The 21,185-nt window shown below is 51.1% G+C and overlaps 1 protein-coding gene across 1 annotated transcript; it reads right to left on the bottom strand.

Annotated features, from left to right (window-relative positions):
* Nucleotides 1-2,993: 2,993 nt before the first annotated feature.
* On the bottom strand, nucleotides 2,994-11,115 carry ETH_00002015 (uncharacterized protein; the record flags this gene model as incomplete). Its single annotated transcript, XM_013372746.1, has 6 exons — nucleotides 2,994-4,177; nucleotides 4,359-4,589; nucleotides 5,522-7,346; nucleotides 7,550-8,541; nucleotides 9,155-9,397; nucleotides 9,810-11,115. The coding sequence occupies 6 exons, from the start codon at nucleotides 11,113-11,115 to the stop codon at nucleotides 2,994-2,996; spliced, it is 5,781 nt and encodes a 1,926-aa protein (XP_013228200.1).
* Between the last annotated feature and the right edge of the window lie 10,070 nt (nucleotides 11,116-21,185).

A 21,185-nucleotide genomic window follows, 5' to 3' on the forward strand; every position in this document is an offset into this window, starting at 1 on the left:
CGTGTTGTAGCGCGTTTTACTCATGCAGAGGCGAACTATGGTGCTGGCACTACAATCCATCACAGGGCTGGCCAAAATCTATGTAAAAGGGTTGCGCCATCAGAGCCACAACGCGAAGGGAGCTTGGAACTTGCACAGACACAACTCGGAATGCTCAGAAAAAACTCCCAAATGAAGCTTTTGCAGGAATAAACGCCTATGGCAATCGATTCTCAATTCGTTTTCGTTCCCAGCATTAATGTTAATAGCATGTGAGCACCGTCCAGGAAACCAGAATGAGCCATTTCTCGCCAAAGGAGTAAGCTGCTTTCGAGCGACTCATTGGGGGCACGTCAGACTATGCTTGCCTACGTGCACATGGACCTACTTCACAGGAGTTGGAACGAACCAGAAACGCCGAAGCGGGTCACTGCAGCGCACAAAGAGCAGAGAAACTCTAGATGGTGGCTTAGTTTTACCATGCTAGGCCGTGCAGTACAGCAAAAGGGTTGTACTGTGGGGAGGAATAAGAAGTTTTCAGGAAAGTTTTCCCTATGAATGGGCATTAGCCTGAACGAGAGCCAAAGGTCTGAAGGCCGCCAATTACTGCGCTCGCGCTGCAAGGCTCTGGCTTGGGCGTAGCAGTGTCCCTGTACAGTTAACAGAATCTGCTCACACTGCAAGGTCAGGGGCCAAGAAATAATAGCAGGCCTTGTTGGTGTTTGGGGCTCCCAGCGTTGTTACGTGACATGACGTGAACCGGCAGTGTTCACTAAGTGATACAGCGAATTCACCCCACATGGGGTTTCCGTAATGAGCTTCGTCACGACCTTGGCAAACCACGCAGTCCGTTTGCCGTGTTTGACGACCCGATTAGAAACATGCAGGGCTTGGTTCTATTTAGGCATAACTAATTTGTAGACGTATATGCAAACGTTAGAATCACTGTGGAGAGGTCCTTTTGCTTGGCGAAATGGAGCATTTGCGGGGTATGAGGCTGGTCTAGATATATTTTTGTTGCACGTTTGTGTCTACGGCTCCAGTAGAGAGACATGAAAGCATCGTAATGAGTTTAGAGAGGGAAATGCCTTCCTCATCAACAGCCTCGACAATTTGTGGATGAGCTGAAAAGAAACCAGTGAATCTTTTTAGAAGTTTGGGATCCTCCTTTGCGGCATGTACAGGGCAGAATTCAGCGAGCGTCTCCTAACAAGTACTAGAGGATGCCACTGTTGACCCACAGCCACACATGAGGGCTGCACATCATCGACAGCTCTATGGGTTCGCCGCCTCACTGCCATCGTAAACGAGCGGCACAGATATCTCAGTTCTCTAAGAAAATACATAGGTGGTGGCTTGCCTTCTTATGCTCTCGTCTGGACAACAGCTAAGATCCCCACTAGATCTACGTACCGCCCTGTTACTCTTGTGTGCCGCGACTACCCGTCCGTACTTCATTTACATGTGGCTTGCCAAGGAAAGCATTAAATTTCACCACATGGTCACACCACCAGCAAGCACAAACAAAATCACGGAGACTACAAGCAAACGTGCACGAATTCAAAGAACCACGTGCAATGCACATGAATACAAACTGATTTGCCATGAATGTCACACTGCGTGACCTTACTCATGGGCTACAGTCCACGCCCTCCAACTGCCTAGTTCACCTGCCCATTTCTTCTGGTACCACGTTTGTTCAACGATATTGCGTAAATTTACTTTGCTAACAATGAGGGGGTTGGTGGGAAACAAACAAGGCGGCTGCTGCGTGCACCTGTAGGACATGCAAACCGTAACTATAATCCCTTGATACCCAAAACTTGTCTTCTCATTTGAGGCACCACATGGCTGCTGCAAGCGCAATACGATAAAAGCTCTGGGGAACCAACGAGCAGATATGATATGATGTACATGTAAAGTAGCCAGATACAAGCTAGCTTCTGCAACAAATCAAACCCAAATGTTTACCTCTTCGTAGTTCACTCTTTGGGGCCACTGATAAATTCACACAGGTGCCCACGTAACTTGATTTCTGCCCATGGCCAGTGCCTGTACATTATATCTATTGCTCTTCTCCCTGACGTCTACTTAACCATTCCATGTGCAACTGCCTCTACATAGTGCAAACACTACACAGCGTTTGTCACTCTGCACGTGAGCGAATCGGCCGCACTCGACAGTGGCACTGTCACAGCCACCGGCACTTTATGCCATCAGCCATGAAGGAGAGCTCTTGCATGAACTCTACACGGAGCCTCCCAATAAGTGCTCAACGGCTAGCCAGGTAAGCCGTGGCCCACCCTAGGTGCGTCCACCGCAACATATGAGAAAACTATGTGTGGGTGAGATGAGAAGACTCCTGTAGAGTACACATATGACTTGAACATAAGCTCATACGTAGTACACTCACGCCCATTAATACGTATATGTAAACATGGCGCCTGTAGCATTCAGCAGGCCTGTAACCCTGTCTCTGTTGCCAACTGAATGCCCTAATGTGCTGGATTTTGTCGATGCGGGCCAAATGGGCTACTACAGCAATGCAAAGTTCGCCGTGGCCTATCTACAGAAAATAAACACCGGACACTCGCAACTCCCTCCACTTCAGTTGCCGAAGTGAAAAAATGAGCAGGAGCTGAAGCCTCAAATTGTATGAGTATGGAGACAATGCTGAGGTACGGCCAGGAAAACAGGAGGCTAGCAGAGTGCCACAAAAAGGCGAACGGGATAAAACGACTGAACAAAATGCAACCGGAAAAACGAGTGGATTATGCGGCATACAGGCGACAAAAATTAGGTCAAACACACACTGAATGCACATAAAGCTATGCCAAGGTCCAAGCCACGTACCACGTCAGTCCATGCATTCACCCGAAAATTAAAATGCAGCAAATACCGTACAGAGTAATGTAACCTCATGAGCCCGGTGAATAGACAAACACAACAAACAACGCTTTGCGTCGATGCTAGTTCTGCAGCTGCTTCCTGCGCTGCAACTGCTGCTCCTTGTTTCATCCACTCGGGTTCGCCTCTGAAGCCGGTGTATCTTGTGATGGCCTTGCAGGCACATCCTCACCCGCAGCACTGGCAGCTACAGCAGGGTCTGAAGAAGGTACTGTAGAAGGAACTGACGTGGGAGAAGAGTTCAGATTCCATCCTAAGCTTTCTACGAAATTCCCAATAGACGCAATGGCAGCTGAAAATGTATCCTTTTCCGTTAAAAACCCTAAGCTGTTGCTCCTACCAGTGATGCCTGTTGGGTCTGACTGCTGCTGCTGGAGCTCCCCTGAACCCAGCAGCCATCCACTGCGGCTACTCAAATCCGGAATGCTGCTGCTAAAGTACCGCTGCTGCAGCTGTGGTCGTTGCTGCTGCGATGGCTGCTCTTGGCGCAGGGGAGAGCTACTGGTTCTCGCAGGACCAAGGGGAGACGAAACTGTTTCGTTCCATGGGCCAGGAACCCACCATGGAGGCTGCTGCTGCTGTTGCTGCTGCAACGGCGCCTTGCTCAACTCATCATTCGGGGAGGTCTCCACCTGATTCTCACTTTGCTGTTGTTCGTTTGTTTCGCCCAGCTGCTGCTCCTGGTTTGTTTCTGTGGCTTCCGCAGACCGCACCTGCAATGCTTTCCGTGCAAGAATAGTCTGTTGTTCTTCCATGGCTATCAGCTGCTGCTGTACGCTCTGCAGGTGTTGCAGTGCCATCTGTGCATGTTGCTGGCCTTTACACCACAAGTCTGTGGCTTCTGCATTCTCTCTGCCATCCGGGTGCTGCTGCTGCGAAGGTGCCGGGTCTGCTTCGTGCTCCTGCTGGGTCACAGACGACCTGGTTGTCGTTGACTGGCTCATGGGCTCGCCTGGAGATGTTGCAGTAGGAGACATAGTGAATGCTGCTGCCGTATTGCCACTGCTGCTGTTAATGCTTGGTAAGGCCGGAGCGGTAGCCCGATCACCCGGATGTTGCAGCACTTGCTCCTGAGCCAACGGCAAAGTAGCCAACTCCTCGGGATGAGCTGACCCATGCAATGAATGCAACTGTGCTGGTTCAGGCTGCGTTGCATTATTTTTAAGCTCTCTTCTTGTCACTCCAGCGCTGCCCGAGTTCGGTGCAGGTGTCGCAGCTGCTGCCTGCCAGTTGCTGCTACTGCTGCTCCTGGTTGTGCCCCCTACCTCTTCTGAACAGACGAATTGAGGACCTGATAGGAGGGAAACAACACACATAAGTCGACTTGTGGAGTGTAAGTGGTGATGCCGATAGCAGCGGCAACCCTTGCTGTTGCTAGGAACGACAAGAAAAATCCTACAAACGGCTCCTGTAGTCCTTTTACAGTGAATACGGCCTCGAGGATCCAGTAACTTCTTCTTCTAACGAAATACCTTCAATATGAGAACAGTCCTGTTTCTGTTGCTGCTGCCCGTCGCAAGTCCCCACTACACTGGCAAAGGAGCCATCGCAGAACCTTACAGCCAGGCGCCGTTGGCCTTCTTTCTGTGCAGGACCAGAATCGAGCTGGTTCATATCCCGCTCCACACAAGCGCTACTGCTGCTGTTACCTCCTTCATTGCTGCTCTTCTTGCAGGCCTGCTGATCCGAGTTCTTGCTTTTATCTGAAAAGAAAACCGCAACAGCGTCCAGAGAAAGTTTCATACTCCTCCACTGAGTCCTTTCCCCCAAACATGCTGCTAAGAAGACTCTTGTGAGCGCAACTTGCCAAGAGCTAAATGATGCAACAGCAGAGGCACGCCATCCCGGCTGTAGAATAACATGACAGCAACAGCTTGTGCCCGTACGCTTCCCTCCTGAGTGCACTGCTGTGTCTGTACGAAGAGACGCTAGTTATATCTGTCTCCTGCTGTCGGCAGGTGCTCCCGCAGCTGCTGCTGGTGCTGCTGTGCTGCTACGTTGCAGGGCTACTCGCACTATAACACGCTCTGCGGCGTAGTCAGCAGCTGTAACTGCAGCAGCGCCGACACGAATATAAATACACACTGCACCTCCAGCTCCTTGGCTCATAGCTCAATACGACGCCTCAGACTACGCTTTTGCTCCTGTTGCTGCTGCTGAGACTACTACTATTGCAGCTGCTGCTGGCACAGTGCAGAGACCACGTATTACGACAGGGTACGCAGCAGCAAAGGCCAGTGGCTCCCGTGAGGGGCAGCAAAAAGCCGGCGTCGTCATTGCTGCTGTATCCGTACAGTAGGTAGAGCCCTGCGTAAGGTGCCTTGTTGCTTCAGCAACGAACAGTGCTGGCACCGCCGCAACTACGTATTCCGTACACAGTATGCTGATGTCGCCACTGCAGCTGCTGCACTGCAGCAGCACTCAATTTCACCAAAATATAATAGGAGTATCAATGAAGGATTAACGAACCTTAAACTTGGCAGCGGCGCAGCCGCTGCAGGACCAGAGCAGCAGCGGCTGACCCTTACGAAGCAACTACTGCAGCTACTTCAGCGGCCACAGGTAAGACCACCAGAATCCACAGAACAACTTTATGGCATGCTGTTACTTGCCGTGAGTCTGCCACGTGACTTACGTCCAAAGAAGGCCTTCAGGCCAGGGAATCCGAGGCCTCCAAACGGTCCTGCCGCTTCCTGCTGCGTCCCTTGCTGATCGGGCATCACTTGCTGCTGCTGCTGCTGCTGGGCCCTTTTAGGCTGCCCGCTCTGTGCCGTCTCACTGTCTTGCTGTTGAGGCTGCTGTTGCATCGACAAGCGCTGCAAGTGCTGATGGTCTTCTTCGCTCATCTCATCTGAAGCAGGCTGTTGGCCTCTTTCAAAGAGACACCGCTGCCAGGCGAGGAACTCGGGGTGGCACAAAAGCCTGTCAATTTCTCCCTGTGCCGTCAGGTGCGTCAGCGAAGCGGAAGCACACAGACCCTTATCCAACGGCTGCGAGAACTCTAAGCCAGTACCTCCCTCCACTGTCCCCGCGCTGCCACACCGTCCGAGCCCGCGTGGCGAATTCGATCCCGCTTGCTGCTGCTGCTGTTGTTGCTCGGCCTGCTGCAAATCAGCGTCACCAGCCGTAAAACCCCAAGAGGACGATGCTGCCTTGCTCAGTTCTGCAGAGAGAGAAGAAAATGACGTCGTTTCCCGTTTCGTCTGCTGCTGCTGCGACGGAGACTCATCCAAGCCTAGGCTGCTGCTTCTGCTGCGCGGCATCAAATATGGGGCTGCCGCGTACAGCTGAGCAGTCACTGGGTTCTCTCGCTGCCACCTGCTGCGGCAGTACCGCCGCAGAAATGTATATACGTCTCGCGGGTACAACCCATGGGGCTTGACATCAGCGACACCAGCACATGACGTCATCCCTTCTTCAGCAGGTTGGGGGCGCGATCCTGGCGTTGATGCTGTTGCATGCTGCTGATGCTGCTGCTGCTGCGGGCGCAATGCTGCCACTTCGCGATCCTCTGGTGGTATCAGTACAGAAAGGGATGGCAACAGTTGCGAGACAGCAATCTGCCGGTGCTCCATCTCCCGCTGCTCTGGCAGATGTAGCCACCAGAAAGCAATGATCGCGAAATACGAAACAACAGCAGACTCGGCAGCACAAATAATACGGCCCGTTATGTAAGTGTCAAGCAAACCCAGTATTACCCTGAATGCGCTCACAAACACGGCCAGTACCAGCATACACCCGCGAAAAAGTAACTGCCGCAGGCGGCTACCGAGGCTGCCACTGCCCCCTGTAGCAGGGAGCAACAGCACCTCGTCACCTGCTATGTTTCCACCACTGCTGTGCCCCAGATCGGAGGCGCTTGATGCACCCCCAGCTGTTCTTGCTGACGGTACTGCTGCTGGTGCCTGATCCATCGTCTTCATTTCGGTGTTATTACTACTACTGCTGCTGCTGCCCCGCCTCTGCCTCAGGATGCCCGCTAGCCAGAATCCCTGTTTCTGTGGATAAGCGCTCCTTCCGGCGCTGGAGCGGTCTCCTGTCGAAGTGTTGGCAGAGTCACTATGGGCTTCTGTTCCTACTGGTTTCTGCATTGAGTGGAAACATGCTGCTCCGGCTGCCGCTGCTCCGGCTGCCGCTGCTCCGGCTGCCGCTGCTCCGGCTGCAGCAGGAGATTCTGCAGCAGCTAGCCGTTCATTCCGTCTCGCCTCCAACTTGCTAAGCTCAAAGCTGACAACAGACTTTGCTGCGGCAGTAAAATTTGTTGCCCCAAAGAGAAGGCAGCAGAACGCAAGCAGCCTCCAGTACTGAAACGGCAGAAAGGAAAATAGCTGCAGTAGCAGTGAGAAGAGCAACCCATGCAGCAGCAGCAAAACGACAGACCCAAATGTCAACAAAGGATCTTCCCAGTTAAATGCATACTTCAGTTTGTCCAAAAATTGAGCTGTATACCCAAAGAAAAGCTGAAGACAAAACATAAGTCGCACTTAGTGAAAAGTGCCGCATCACACAAATCCCGAGTGGCAGCAGCAGCCCCAGAAGCTGTTGCAGAAGAACGCAAAGGCGAGAATTATGGAGGGAACGTGGATGCTAAAAGAGAAAAACGGGTGGCGCAGTACATGTAACAACGGCAAACGCTTCCGCCGCAGCAGCAGTCCCTGCGTACCTGTAGTACCGTTGATAGCTCGACAAGGTAATGCAGCTGCTGCGCTAGTAGAGGCTCTGCTTCATCATCTGCAAATATGGGCCACTCCTCTCCTCCAATGGGTCTGGAGTGTACGGACACACGAATTTTGCCGAAGGGGCTATGAACAATAGAGGCTCCCTCTTTCTCAGTCTCTTCGCCAGTGCCTACTGCTCCTGTTGCTGAACACGATGTTGCTGTTCCTGTTGCTGATGGCGTTCCTGCCGCTGCTTCCGTTGGGGCTGTCCCAGATTCTCCGTCTTCAGTACCCAGTGACAACAGGGGCCACAGACCCTGATTAGACGGACGCTTAATGACTGGTTCTTGCGAGAACGAGTCCGCGCGCTGAAGCCGCTCCAGTTGTCCTGGTGAGACGCCGCTAGTGACTTCCTGTTCGGCTGCAGTAGCGAAGCAAAATGCGTCCTTGGCCGCCATTTGCATTTGCTGATGCTGATGCTGTGGCACCTGCCAAATTGCGTGGCTTCTCAGGCCCGCAGGACACTGAGCACCTTTTCCTTTCGATGCCACTCCGTCTGCGTACTGGGCTGGCGCAATTGCTGAAGTAGGGAAATCTAGTGCTGCAACATTCCCAGAAGTGGTAACTGCAGGTCCAGCAAATGCCATTGCCGGATGCGTGAAGTGGGCAGGGGGTGGAAGCGATCGCGTGCTGCACTGCAGTACAGGTAAAGGTATGGCCCTCTGGCTTTTGAGCAGATGCTCATCAGGAAATCCCATGCCACCTCCCCCTTTGTTATTGCAACTACTACTCGGCAACAGAGAGCTGCTGTAGCATGGTGATGTGCTGTCTTTTTGCGTGTCTAAGTATTTGTAAGACAGGGAAACCACAGAAATACACAAGGCGATAGTACAAGGGATGTCTTGAGGTCTGGCAAGAACAATAGAAATGAACAAAAACAACCAAAAAAATCCAACGAATATCCAGTCCGAAAGGGAGCTCCGCAGATGTGAAGGCGCTGATTGCACAGGACACACAGGACTGGAAATCAAGAAGTCAAATGCGCAAAAAATCAAACCACTAAATACGTCAATGCCACGTTAGTGGTGCTCTAAGTGCGAACAGTTTGTATTCCTTGTCCTGCTGGTGCTGCAGCACCAGAAACAGCTAGCACGAACAGCCGCAGTACCACAGAGAAAAGCAACAGCAATCTTGGGTAAGCGGTGCGCCAGAGCTGCAAAAACTTTCAGTGTGTACACTGGCCTTCGCTAGTGCAGGCAAGACTGCTCGATTCACGTACTAGCACATGGTAAAAACACTCAAGATGTGCATGCACTGTCTTTCGTGCACGCGGGAAACCGTGTCGTATGCTGAGCATTAAGATCTTATGCTCAGGCGCAAGCGCCGATTATAACATGCATCATAGATGCGACCTGGTGCGAAGAAGCTTTGATACGTCTCGGTCTTTCTCTAATTCTTGACAGGAAAACCCTAAAATCCCACTGGAGTGCGTCAAGCAACGAAACAAACTTAGCTTGAACGACATACGCTTCAAGACCTGAACTCTCTATCTCCACATGTTTCTTTAAGCGTGTATCCCTATGTTTTGCGACTCCATATACAGGACGTACATCCAAGCTTGATGAACTTGGTGACCCATCTAGGCTCCGAGTTGCTCCAATTTCTACATCGGATACCGAATGTTTGGACATAATGCGGCTCCGGAGAAGACGGCACAACCCAGATCGAAGAGGGTGGTAAACAAATTGACAGAAGAGAAGCTGCATAGGGGGGCCGAAGCCATTCGAAACGAATTTGCATGCGCAAAAACCCCAGAGAGGAGACCGGATTCTTCATGCCGTAGTCTTCGAAACCTAGGCAGATGAACACAATCATGCAGGTGGACGCTCTGAGCGCAGCACCCTGGACAGCCTAGTGCCCATCCAAAAACTGAGTTTGATCACCTTTGCGTTTTTGCCTTTCCATTCTATCGTTATATTTCATTTCATCTCTGCCGCTACTTCTCAGTCCCTCAAATTGAAACCCTATAACCTTAATCCTAGCCTTTTCCAAGCTTTTAACTGACAGAAATAAACTACGGAGGCATTCACCCTATTCTGAGCCGTTCCAAACGTCTGCCATGAATGACACACGTGTGAATACTTTTCCCCACTCTGCATCTCATGTTACCCTGCTTTTCAAATCCCCCCTGCTTCCCATGTCAATCCACATGTGCAAACAATGCACGGCAAACCAGCTGACATCGTGACCTAATATTTACTTTACCTCGAACTGGCCTCAGATACTTTCTCTCTTGCTGCTTTTTGTTGTCGGGATATAGGTGAGCCCAAAACTCCCCCTCACTAACCCATCCAGAACCTGTCGCCCAGCACCACCTCTGTTGTTGTCGCTCTCCTTGTTTCTGCACTGGAGCTACAGCGCGAAGAAATGAAGACAAGGGTATAATGACGCGGCCATACAATTGTCTCTCGTCCAAACTTGGGAATGCGTCAGAAGGTGCAAGATCCGTTGAAGCTACAGACAACCCCTGCTGTTGCTGTTGCTCTTGTTGGCGTATGGGACCAAAGTTGGAGTCGTCAGCCTGACTATTAACGTGTTGCTGCAGTTGCTGCAGCAGTATTTCTTGCTGTTGCGGGGGCAGTCGGCCTGCTGCAGCAGCTGCAGACAGCCCTGAAACGTCTTCAAGTGGAGCATGTGCGTTGGTGGTGTTGCCACTGCTGTTTGCAGGGGTGGCAGCAGCACCAGCTTCTCTGTGTGCCTTCAGTATGATTTGTCTGCAAGGTCGAATGCAAATGACTTCAAGTGAAATGTCGGTCCACAGATCCCTAACAGGAAACTCGAAGGAAGCGTCAAACGGTAGTTCATTTACACAATCGCTGCTGTTGTTGCTGCTGCTGCTAAGACGTACTGTACGACTCTGTTGCTGCTGGTTCTCCACCAGCGCACGCAACATCCAGGTCAGCTGCTGCTGGTGCTTCTCCCGTTGAAGCAGCAACGGGCTGCTGCGAACTCCCTCTGCACTGAAGAGCAGCAAACAGGCACCCGGAACTCGGATGAAGAGCCTGCCGACTCCATCGCGAGGAATAAAGGGTAGCAGCAGTGAGCCCTGACGCTGCTGCTGCTGCGGATGGGGATGGCCGGCCTGCGATGGTAATCCTTGAACGACGATGTTCTCCTCAGTTGTGCAGCCGCTGGGGGCTTTGCTACTACCGCCTCTGCTGCTGGAGCTTGTGGCTCTCGGCGTATTTTGCAGTTTGTTGCCTGGCGCAGGCCGTCTCTGCATGTCCCTTTCGGCAGCAGCGGCAGCTGCTGCGACAGCAGCAGCAGCAGCAGCAGAGAGCGGTGGCGGCGGCGGAAATATCTCATCGAAGGCCAAACAAGGAGCCACATTGGCCTGTCTGTAAAAGTACTTCGCATTAACCACTCGATTAACAAGACGGGAGACAGACCACTGCTGCATGTGCTGTAGATTTCTGAAGTGAACTTCTTGATTGTTCGTCACCGCATCCAACACTGAATCCATCACCTTCTCTCCCAACGCATTTATCTTCGCACTCAACCACCCCGACATTTTCGCACTGAGAACTGAAGGAGCAGGGCTTGCAGCACGCTGCTGTGTAATAGGTGGGGCTGTGGAGCGAACAGCGCAACAGTGGACAGTGACAAAGGAACAAAACCTCGCTCGCGATGGGCTTTAAAGACGATGTACGATGCTCCCGATATGCAGATGCTGACGTTACCTCCGATATTGTTGACGCTGCTACCACCATTTGTGCAGGGGAAGCTGATGTGCTGGCCGATACAACAGATGCCCTTGCAAGCTCTGGGAAACTGGTGCTGATCCTCCCGCAGAAACTGCTGCTGCTGCTGTTTCTGCTGCCTTTATGTTGCTGGTGTTGCTGCCTCCGGTGCCGCACTTGCGTAGCAGAAGCAGGCAGCCGTGCTGCTGCTTCGGGGCTGCTCTACCCAGGTTCGCCGGGGTTAATTTTCAGGGCCCCAAGTGGTTAGTGACGCCGCATGCAAACACTGCAGCAACAGAGCAGCAGCTTGTGCAGCAGCAGCTGCGTCGAAGGTAGGAACGTCCTACACACCGCATCCGCACACGGAAGAAGAAACAGCCCCGGGTTCTGCGACTTAACGAAACGCTACCTGTAGCGCCGCAGCTCACATTAGCCCTTAAGAAGGAGCCCACTGCCTCGTCACAAAAGCATCATGCTTCTACAGCAGCTGTATTTGCTTGTGTAGGTGTCGCCGGTGCTGTTGTTGAGCGCGTCGCCGCAGTTGCTGTTGTGGCCTGTTTGCATGAGGGCCAATAACTCTCACGATTCACCTCTGTTCCATATACTGCGAAGAAAAGCAAAACAAATTAATAAATATGCTTAAGGGATCAGGGCTCATTGGCCAGCACAGGCAGCAGCTCGAGGAGCAATAGCAGCCCCGCCATTGCTGCCGTCGCACAACGGGGCCAACAAAATGTTAACGCTCTAACCATTTCTAGCCAAACAATCAATTAAAAAAATACCCCAGCAGTTCATTCGAGTAAAAGAGTCGGAAAGAGGCAGAGAAGACGTTCGCACAAGGACGAGACCCACTCTGTCGTTAACTGGACCACCAGTGGTGCGAAAATCGGCAGTACATGCCTGCTTTTTAGTGATAAAATGTTAGTTCCAATGGTGGAATCAACGCATATTTGAAAGGGGGACCATAGACAAGCTGGATATGTACCATTCGTCCATCCTTTCTATTCGTTTTTCCCTCTGCCTGCGCAGGCACTGGGTGACCTTAGGAGCCGTACACGGCTCGAACTTTTCTATTTGCGCCAAACAGTACTATTAGCAACACAAGAATAATTTAGACATGAACTGATGGAGTGCCTCATCCAGAGTGCGGCGACAGGCTGCTATGGCATTGGTTGCAACTCCATTTCTCGTCGGCAGACAGACAACGCCGCAGCAGACATTCAGACCATAAAGTTACGTATTGCCTGGCAGGAGCAACAGAATCAGCAGGAAAGACTGCGGTATCTGCTGTTATTGTGCCTTGCACGCTTCTCGATAACAAGCCCAGCTGGCCGCATAAACTCATGTTGCTGCAAAGCAACAACGCCTCTGGTAAAAAGTATTTGTCTACACATTAAGCTCAGTGCACTGCAAAAGCAACTAAAGGCCGAGGGACGCAGAGTTTCCCAACGCATAATATACTTATTGCTGGCTTGAAAATCTCCTAGGCCACAATTCTAGGCCGCAGTGGACACTCTGCTACTCCTAGGTCCTTACACAGGCCCATTGGCGGGGCATTAATACAACCACCAATGAAGAAAAAAAAGGCTTCCCCTGATTCCCCTTCCTGTCGGCCATCACGAGTTCGCCACGTTCTAAACAACTTGCTAGTTGGATGGGCAGTACTACAGCCGGATTTACTGAGCATGCAGGAACTGAACCTTCCAAAATGGCAAGCTCTACTATGTAGCATCCATCGGCAGATCCTCGAACATGATGCGCATCACGTCAAATTCCTCTGCATCGCTGGCTGCCTCTGCTTCATCCCTTAAATACTATTCTCCCCGTTTCATCCTACACTTGGGAACATAATTGATTTTGGGATGGCAGCGGGCAGTAAACGCTGCCGAAGTCTGCTTTGCTGCGCCTCCTACAAAATTCTCCTGCAGTCAAATCATTTAGTGATATCCTCACCCGAAGCACAGGGCATTTGGTTCGATTATGACAGTCTTATGAAAACCTAACAGTACACCTTGTAGAGAGTGCTTTTTTCCTTTCAGTAGCAAGTTTTCGCCTCTGTGGTTGCCGGAACAGTTACTATTGTTCGTGTTCGATGTGCTGCACTTCGTGCTGTTGCAGTTCTATGTCAAATTCCCCACTTAGCCGTTCCACGGGTCGCCAACAGTGAAGATATTGATGTAAAGTAAGCACGGTATTTAGGATAATAGCTTTTCACAGCAACCTAGAACTAGCCTAACAGTCACAGTTTTCCTAATGCGAAGGCCCCGCTTGTAGCTCTACACTGAGGAATTCTTGAAGAACGCCATGAGTTCTTGTGTTTGTTGCTCTCGTTGGTGTCTTTCCGCATCGAAACAACGTAATTCTTTGTTTTATAAATTTCCAATAAGGTATAGGCCTTTAGCCGAACAGTATCCGGGGCATGGATAAGCAGTAATGGTGAGCGTGCTCAGCAACCACTGCTCTAATTTGTACAGCTAACTTTGTTTGCCTATCAAGCACTCCGACACATCCGCGCATCCTCTGAGCGTTTACCTTCCCATCCTCTTCATTTTCTGCAGGATAACATACGGGCAATAAATTGCGCATCTATTAATTGGAATTTTCGTTTCTTCCGTTTTCTCTCCGATTCGTGCCCCGCTGCGCTGTAGCTTCTTCAACAGCATGCAACCTCCATTTCTGACAGTTAAAAAAATTGGTCGCTGCAACGAACAGCAGCGTTATGTTCTACCTTCCACTTCACACATGCAGGCGAAGACATTCACCGCACGAAAGCCAGATAGCCTCACAGCAACGCAGAAGATTTGAGGAACGACACCCACACACATAGTGATACATAGTTCATACTTTGGAAAGTGCTAAAACGTTAAGACGGTTCCGTCACTTCCGCTTGTTTGCAGAATGCCATTTAGAAGTAAAGTGGGATTCCGTGTTGAGCAAAAGACACAAGAATGAATGAATATGCCTACCTCTATAGCATCTCGAATCACTGCGAACGCCAACTGCATGAATTTACTACGGTGGATCATTTTAACAAGCTTGAGGATCTTCTGGCCGCGCCGCAAACGGAAACTGCAAAAGCACAACAATGACTCTACCTAGGCACAAATTTTCTACATTACCTCTGTCAATTAACATTTCTGCGTGTTTGGATAGGCCGCTGAGCATGCATTCTTACGGGAACCGGCGTAAGCAGTGGTGGGAGTGTAATTAGTTCCTGCCAAGCAAGGCACTGTGTTTCCAACGCGTCGCTGTTACAGTGACGCACGACAACTGTTAGATATTTAGTCTATAGCGTGCTGAGCAGATGGTCTCATATGCAGTGGGTCACAAACGTATTCAAGCAGTATTATTGTAGTGTTGTGGCTGTTGCTGCCATGCTCTCAGCTAACCATGCCGCACGGCCTTTATTCGTTTCTCACGATATGCTGCGCCTTCAGATCTCGACTGGAAGTGCTAACTGCATAGCTTCAACCCTTAAGGGACGAAGGGCCTCTTCCGTTGGCTTCAAAGAGCACTTTTCGCGTTGCCTATGCAGGAGTGCTCATTGGAGCCACACTGTGAATCCTTACCCCTCCCTATGACCCCAAAACTTACTTACCGGCACCAAAAATGACTCTCTAGAAATGCAAAGACTCTACTTTCCTCTCCATGTTTTTGTTTCACAAAGCAGCTTCCTTACTGGTTCAGTTTTGTATTATAGTAATCCCTGAAATGTAAAACTAAGCAAATACTTACACACTAATTCTCACTATCGAAACCATGCCTATGTTTCTTTTCACTTTCAAGAAGTAGTGCGGCTCTGGCTGTCCCTACTGCTGCTCTGGCTGTCCCTATTGGGCTGCACCGACTGTAGGGACGCCGGTGCATGGCTGATCACAACATATCAACTTCATTAAAATCGACAATGCGCATCTTTCTTATCACCGAAACAGTGTTACATTAGCGAATGCGCTCTAACTGGACTCACGGCACCAACTGATCGAAATCAAACTCCCTAACCTCATATAGTAGTGTCGACGCATCATAGAACTTGTCCAAGTAAGAAATCAATGATGGAACGCCCCTTCTAATGTCTCCGCATAAAAACTTATCCGAACCTGCGAACCTAAACACAGATAGCCAAGTCTTCAAAGAAATTGCATATGTAATTACAACTCAATTCCCCCCAAAATGCATAGCAAACAGTGATATAAGACGGCTGCTACCGACCCTACTGAGCTGCCTGTCTCCGTCCACTCCAATATCCGTTTGCGCGAACAGTGACGATATGACGTTGGTGAGGAGCGTGCCGACGGCCACACCGATTACATGGTGGCACAACAGTTCGCCAAATAAATTCCCGTGCATCAGTAATCTCCGTAATGCATTGATATCTTTGCTGTCTTATCGTGCACCACAGCGCAGATAACAAGAAAATAACTCACTGCGTCCCTGGACGCCAAACGCCAAATGCTAAAAGGCAGTCCACTCGTACTAGACGAATACCCTACCTAAACACAACTGCGCAGTGCTAACCACGCTTCCCTGACAGATATTGCTGCGTCGCGCTGCCTTCCCAACATGCCTGCTTCCACTGACTGCATTTCTGCTTGCCTACCACACTCTTCCCACTAAGGCTAACATTGTACTCCAGACACAGCTCTGCAGTTCTGTAAACTACCCATTCGCCATGCTGTGCAGCACGAGGTCACGTTTCTGAACTCTACTGCGGGCGACCTCCGCGCTCCCATTCTACTGCGTACGTTCAAAAGCTCCCTTCACCGCAGCCTGGAGACCAAAACCTGTTCTTCAACAAACTCAGAACACCAACCACCACTCCCAAACCCAAACCAACCAACTCCTTCATATGTCTTGAGAATCCACTGACGCCCCTGCTACGTCCCTGCCTACCCAATTAACCACAAACACTTCCTGCCCGCCTGATTCTACGCCCCTTTACGCCTCTCACACTACGCATACCCCTCTTATGCTACACACACCCTCCGCCTGTCCTGCGACATCCTCAGGCCGCAGTCCTTACCCTGATCCAATACCTGCACACTACAACCTACCACGACTCCCTGACTACCTCCAATGTCTTTACCCACCTACTTCTGACGCTCCACGACCCAAACCTGCACTTTGGACGCTGCTCAACAAACTCCTCTCGGCTTGTCTACACTTTCTGCCGTTTGCATCACTGAAAGTGCTTTTCTCGACTCTTCTCCGTTTCCCTCTGCTTTCCGTGATCCTTTCACTTGTGCCAGGTCTACTGCTCAATAAAGTGTCAACGCGGACCCGCCGCCAACCACTCAGTGACTCTAGTCCTCACTCACAACAACACAAACTAAGTCTCGCAATGCCTCCCGACTACAGCGCCACCCGCGCTCCCTACGCCTGCGCAAGCACTAATTCACAGTAAAACCTCGAACCTACACCGAGGCAACAGGCACTCCCCAACAGTCGCTCCCTGTATGCAACCGACCTGCATCTCCGTCACCCCTCTCTGCTCCGTGCCAGCATTAGCTCTTCTTCCGCTCCACTCCCTACCTATCCCACAGGTAGATTCGCGGCGTAGTCTTGGACCCTAACCAGCGAATAAACGCCATGTGGTATAGTTAACTAACAGCATTACAGCAGCAGCTACGACCCTGCAATGCTGCTCCCTCTATTCTGTACGTCTTAGCCAGTCTGCCCTGTGAGACTCTCAACTCACCACACTAAATTCTAAACGCCTAACAGCGTCTTCAGTGCAACAGTGACGCCCCAAACAATCAGCAAACTACGTCTTCCCTTGGAGGACGCTTCTTGTCCTCCCATCACTGCTTACGCCGGCGCCCGTCCAAATACGTCCCAAACAGACTAGCCAAATACCCTACCTACGACTGCGCAGTGCCAACCACGCTTCCCTGACAGACATTGCTGCGTCGCGCTGCCTTTCCAACATGCCTGCTTCCACTGACTGCATTTCTGCTTGCCTACCACACTCTTCCCACTAAGGCTAACATTGTACTCCAGACACAGCTCTGCAGTTCTGTAAACTACCCATTCGCCATGCTGTGCAGCACGAGGTCACGTTTCTGAACTCTACTGCGGGCGACCTCCGCGCTCCCATTCTACTGCGTACGTTCAAAAGCTCCCTCCACCGCAGCCTGGAGACCAAAACCTGTTCTTCAACAAACTCAGAACACCAACCACCACTCCCAAACCCAAACCAACCAACTCCTTCATATGTCTTGAGAATCCACTGACGCCCCTGCTACGTCCCTGCCTACCCAATTAACCACAAACACTTCCTGCCCGCCTGATTCTACGCCCCTTTACGCCTCTCACACTACGCATACCCCTCTTATGCTACACACACCCTCCGCCTGTCCTGCGACATCCTCAGGCCGCAGTCCTTACCCTGATCCAATACCTGCACACTACAACCTACCACGACTCCCTGACTACCTCCAATGTCTTTACCCACCTACTTCTGACGCTCCACGACCCAAACCTGCACTTTGGACGCTGCTCAACAAACTCCTCTCGGCTTGTCTACACTTTCTGCCGTTTGCATCACTGAAAGTGCTTTTCTCGACTCTTCTCCGTTTCCCTCTGCTTTCCGTGATCCTTTCACTTGTGCCAGGTCTACTGCTCAATAAAGTGTCAACGCGGACCCGCCGCCAACCACTCAGTGACTCTAGTCCTCACTCACAACAACACAAACTAAGTCTCGCAATGCCTCCCGACTACAGCGCCACCCGCGCTCCCTACGCCTGCGCAAGCACTAATTCACAGTAAAACCTCGAACCTACACCGAGGCAACAGGCACTCCCCAACAGTTGCTCCCTGTATGCAACCGACCTGCATCTCCGTCACCCCTCTCTGCTCCGTGCCAGCATTAGCTCTTCTTCCGCTCCACTCCCTACCTATCCCACAGGTAGATTCGCGGCGTAGTCTTGGACCCTAACCAACGAATAAACGCCATGTGGTATAGTTAACTAACAGCATTACAGCAGCAGCTACGACCCTGCAATGCTGCTCCCTCTATTCTGTACGTCTTAGCCAGTCTGCCCTGTGAGACTCTCAACTCACCACACTAAATTCTAAACGCCTAACAGCGTCTTCAGTGCAACAGTGACGCCCCAAACAATCAGCAAACTACGTCTTCCCTTGGAGGACGCTTCTTGTCCTCCCATCACTGCTTACGCCGGCGCCCGTCCAAATACGTCCCAAACAGACTAGCCAAATACCCTACCTACGACTGCGCAGTGCCAACCACGCTTCCCTGACAGACATTGCTGCGTCGCGCTGCCTTTCCAACATGCCTGCTTCCACTGACTGCATTTCTGCTTGCCTACCACACTCTTCCCACTAAGGCTAACATTGTACTCCAGACACAGCTCTGCAGTTCTGTAAACTACCCATTCGCCATGCTGTGCAGCACGAGGTCACGTTTCTGAACTCTACTGCGGGCGACCTCCGCGCTCCCATTCTACTGCGTACGTTCAACAGCTCCCTCCACCGCAGCCTGGAGACCAAAACCAGTTCTTCAACAAACTCAGAACACCAACCACCACTCCCAAACCCAAACCAACCAACTCCTTCATATGTCTTGAGAATCCACTGACGCCCCTGCTACGTCCCTGCCTACCCAATTAACCACAAACACTTCCTGCCCGCCTGATTCTACGCCCCTTTACGCCTCTCACACTACGCATACCCCTCTTATGCTACACACACCCTCCGCCTGTCCTGCGACATCCTCAGGCCGCAGTCCTTACCCTGATCCAATACCTGCACACTACAACCTACCACGACTCCCTGACTACCTCCAATGTCTTTACCCACCTACTTCTGACGCTCCACGACCCAAACCTGCACTTTGGACGCTGCTCAACAAACTCCTCTCGGCTTGTCTACACTTTCTGCCGTTTGCATCACTGAAAGTGCTTTTCTCGACTCTTCTCCGTTTCCCTCTGCTTTCCGTGATCCTTTCACTTGTGCCAGGTCTACTGCTCAATAAAGCGCCAACGCGAATCCGCCGCCAACCATTAATCGACTCTACGCCTCACTCGCAACAAACACCAACAAACAAGAGTGACGCGAAACGCTCCATGTCACTTGCCCTTGGAAGTTTTCATTCGGTTTCGGCAGGCAGAATGAGTACAAAACTTTAGACTTAGACCTTGGGTGCATTCATGTGTTTCACTGTTCTATGCTATATCCCTATTACCCATTCCTCCTTGCAACATCACTGCATTCTCATTGCTCCTCCGCTTCATCTTCGCGTACTCCGTAGCAGGTCCGTACTCTTCACGGCAGCATTTGTTCCCCTTAAACTCTGCAATATTGCTGGGTGCGTCTGTGTCCTCTAAGGATTTCCCAGCCTTTCAACCCATATTCCGAGCACCATACAGCAGCGATGAGGAGAACTCCCTATATGAGCTCACCATGCGTTGTCCCGAGTGCATCACAGCATCGCCTTCACAGCGTAGTTTTGCTTCTTCTCCGTTAGGCCATGCTTCCGTATCGAGCACTGGAATAACATGTCCACAGCCATGTCTGTAGGGCCATAGTTTGGTGCCTGCATTACTACAATGTTTGGCTGTGGCCTCCTTCGGTGTGTGTGTCCCATTATGCACGCGCCGTACTCACCATCCACAAGCTGCAAATCGAGAACCACCATCTCTTTGTGCAAGCTTCATATGGCACCATGTTTTTACTGTGGTACATTCTCCTGATATCACTCGACAGTCACACTGCTCCCGTCGTCGTTTACTCTATTAGTCACAATATCTCACTCGCCGGAATGGCCATCTCGGCACCTTGCGCAGCAACTGGTCACTTCTCGATCTACTCCGGAGACCTAATTCGTCAATGCGCTGGTACTGCCTTTACAGCCAAAATCGGTGCTTTTTCTCGGCTCTTAAACCGCCCCCTACAACCACTGAACAAACAGCTGCGCAACAACAGAAACCGCTCCGCGAATTTACTGTAGACCAATCCGTTAGCATTCAGTAACTCCACCTTCACTGTTCAGCTCTGCGCCTGTCTAAGACTTCCCCAAGCAGCACAGCCAAACGCATACGCCGAATAGCCGCACAATAACAGGATATTCCGAACATTCAGGTCTACACTTTGTCTCTGCACAGAAGTTGCAGCTTACATCTAACTTCAGGATCAGCCTTTCAACCCTCAGCGCTGCAGCGTAATCAACACCGACCATATAAAGCTATACTTCGATGTGTGGCTATCCTTTCTTCATTTCCTTATGTAGAAACCGATTTTTTACCCTTCAACATGCACCGTAGCCCTGCACTAACTATGCAATGCTGCGTATGTCTGAATCCGAGCCCTCAGCTGGCTGAGCTGGCTCCAGAAGTTCACTGAAGAATGATACAATTCCTACAAAGGAGTTACGTGGTGCTTCGGTTGCTCTCAAGAAACGTTATCCTCATTGGTACCGTATGCCACACGCCTGCTGGACACCAGACACTCCACACTTTGGGTCAACAATCGTCCATCACTGGCCTAACAAGTGTGCGCAACACGCGCAAGAATCCACATAGGTTACGTACTTCACCTATGCCCCAAAGCACTTTTCTGATGCCCTACTCTTGCGGGCACCTTGCGCAGCCTCAACTCACCACATAGGTTACGCACTTCACTTATGCCCCAAAGCACTTTTCTGATGCCCTACTCTTGCGGGCACCTTGCGCAGCCTCAACTGATGGCAGCAATGCCCAACCACCATCTGCACGGCACCAAGATTTCTCCCTAAAAGGCACCAGAGGCTTGGTTAGCTGCAGGAGAACTCATCTCACTGTTTCTCTCTTTTGGTACCCTGTCTCACTTTCTTCCCCGCGCTAGACTCGCAAAGTCCAACTAGCTATGGCACTTCCCGAAACTCATTTTCCTGAGAAAGCTTTGATCA

This window comes from Eimeria tenella, genomic scaffold, assembly GCF_000499545.2.
Source record: "Eimeria tenella Houghton genomic scaffold, Eth_scaff106, whole genome shotgun sequence".
Lineage (NCBI taxonomy): Eukaryota > Apicomplexa > Conoidasida > Eucoccidiorida > Eimeriidae > Eimeria > Eimeria tenella.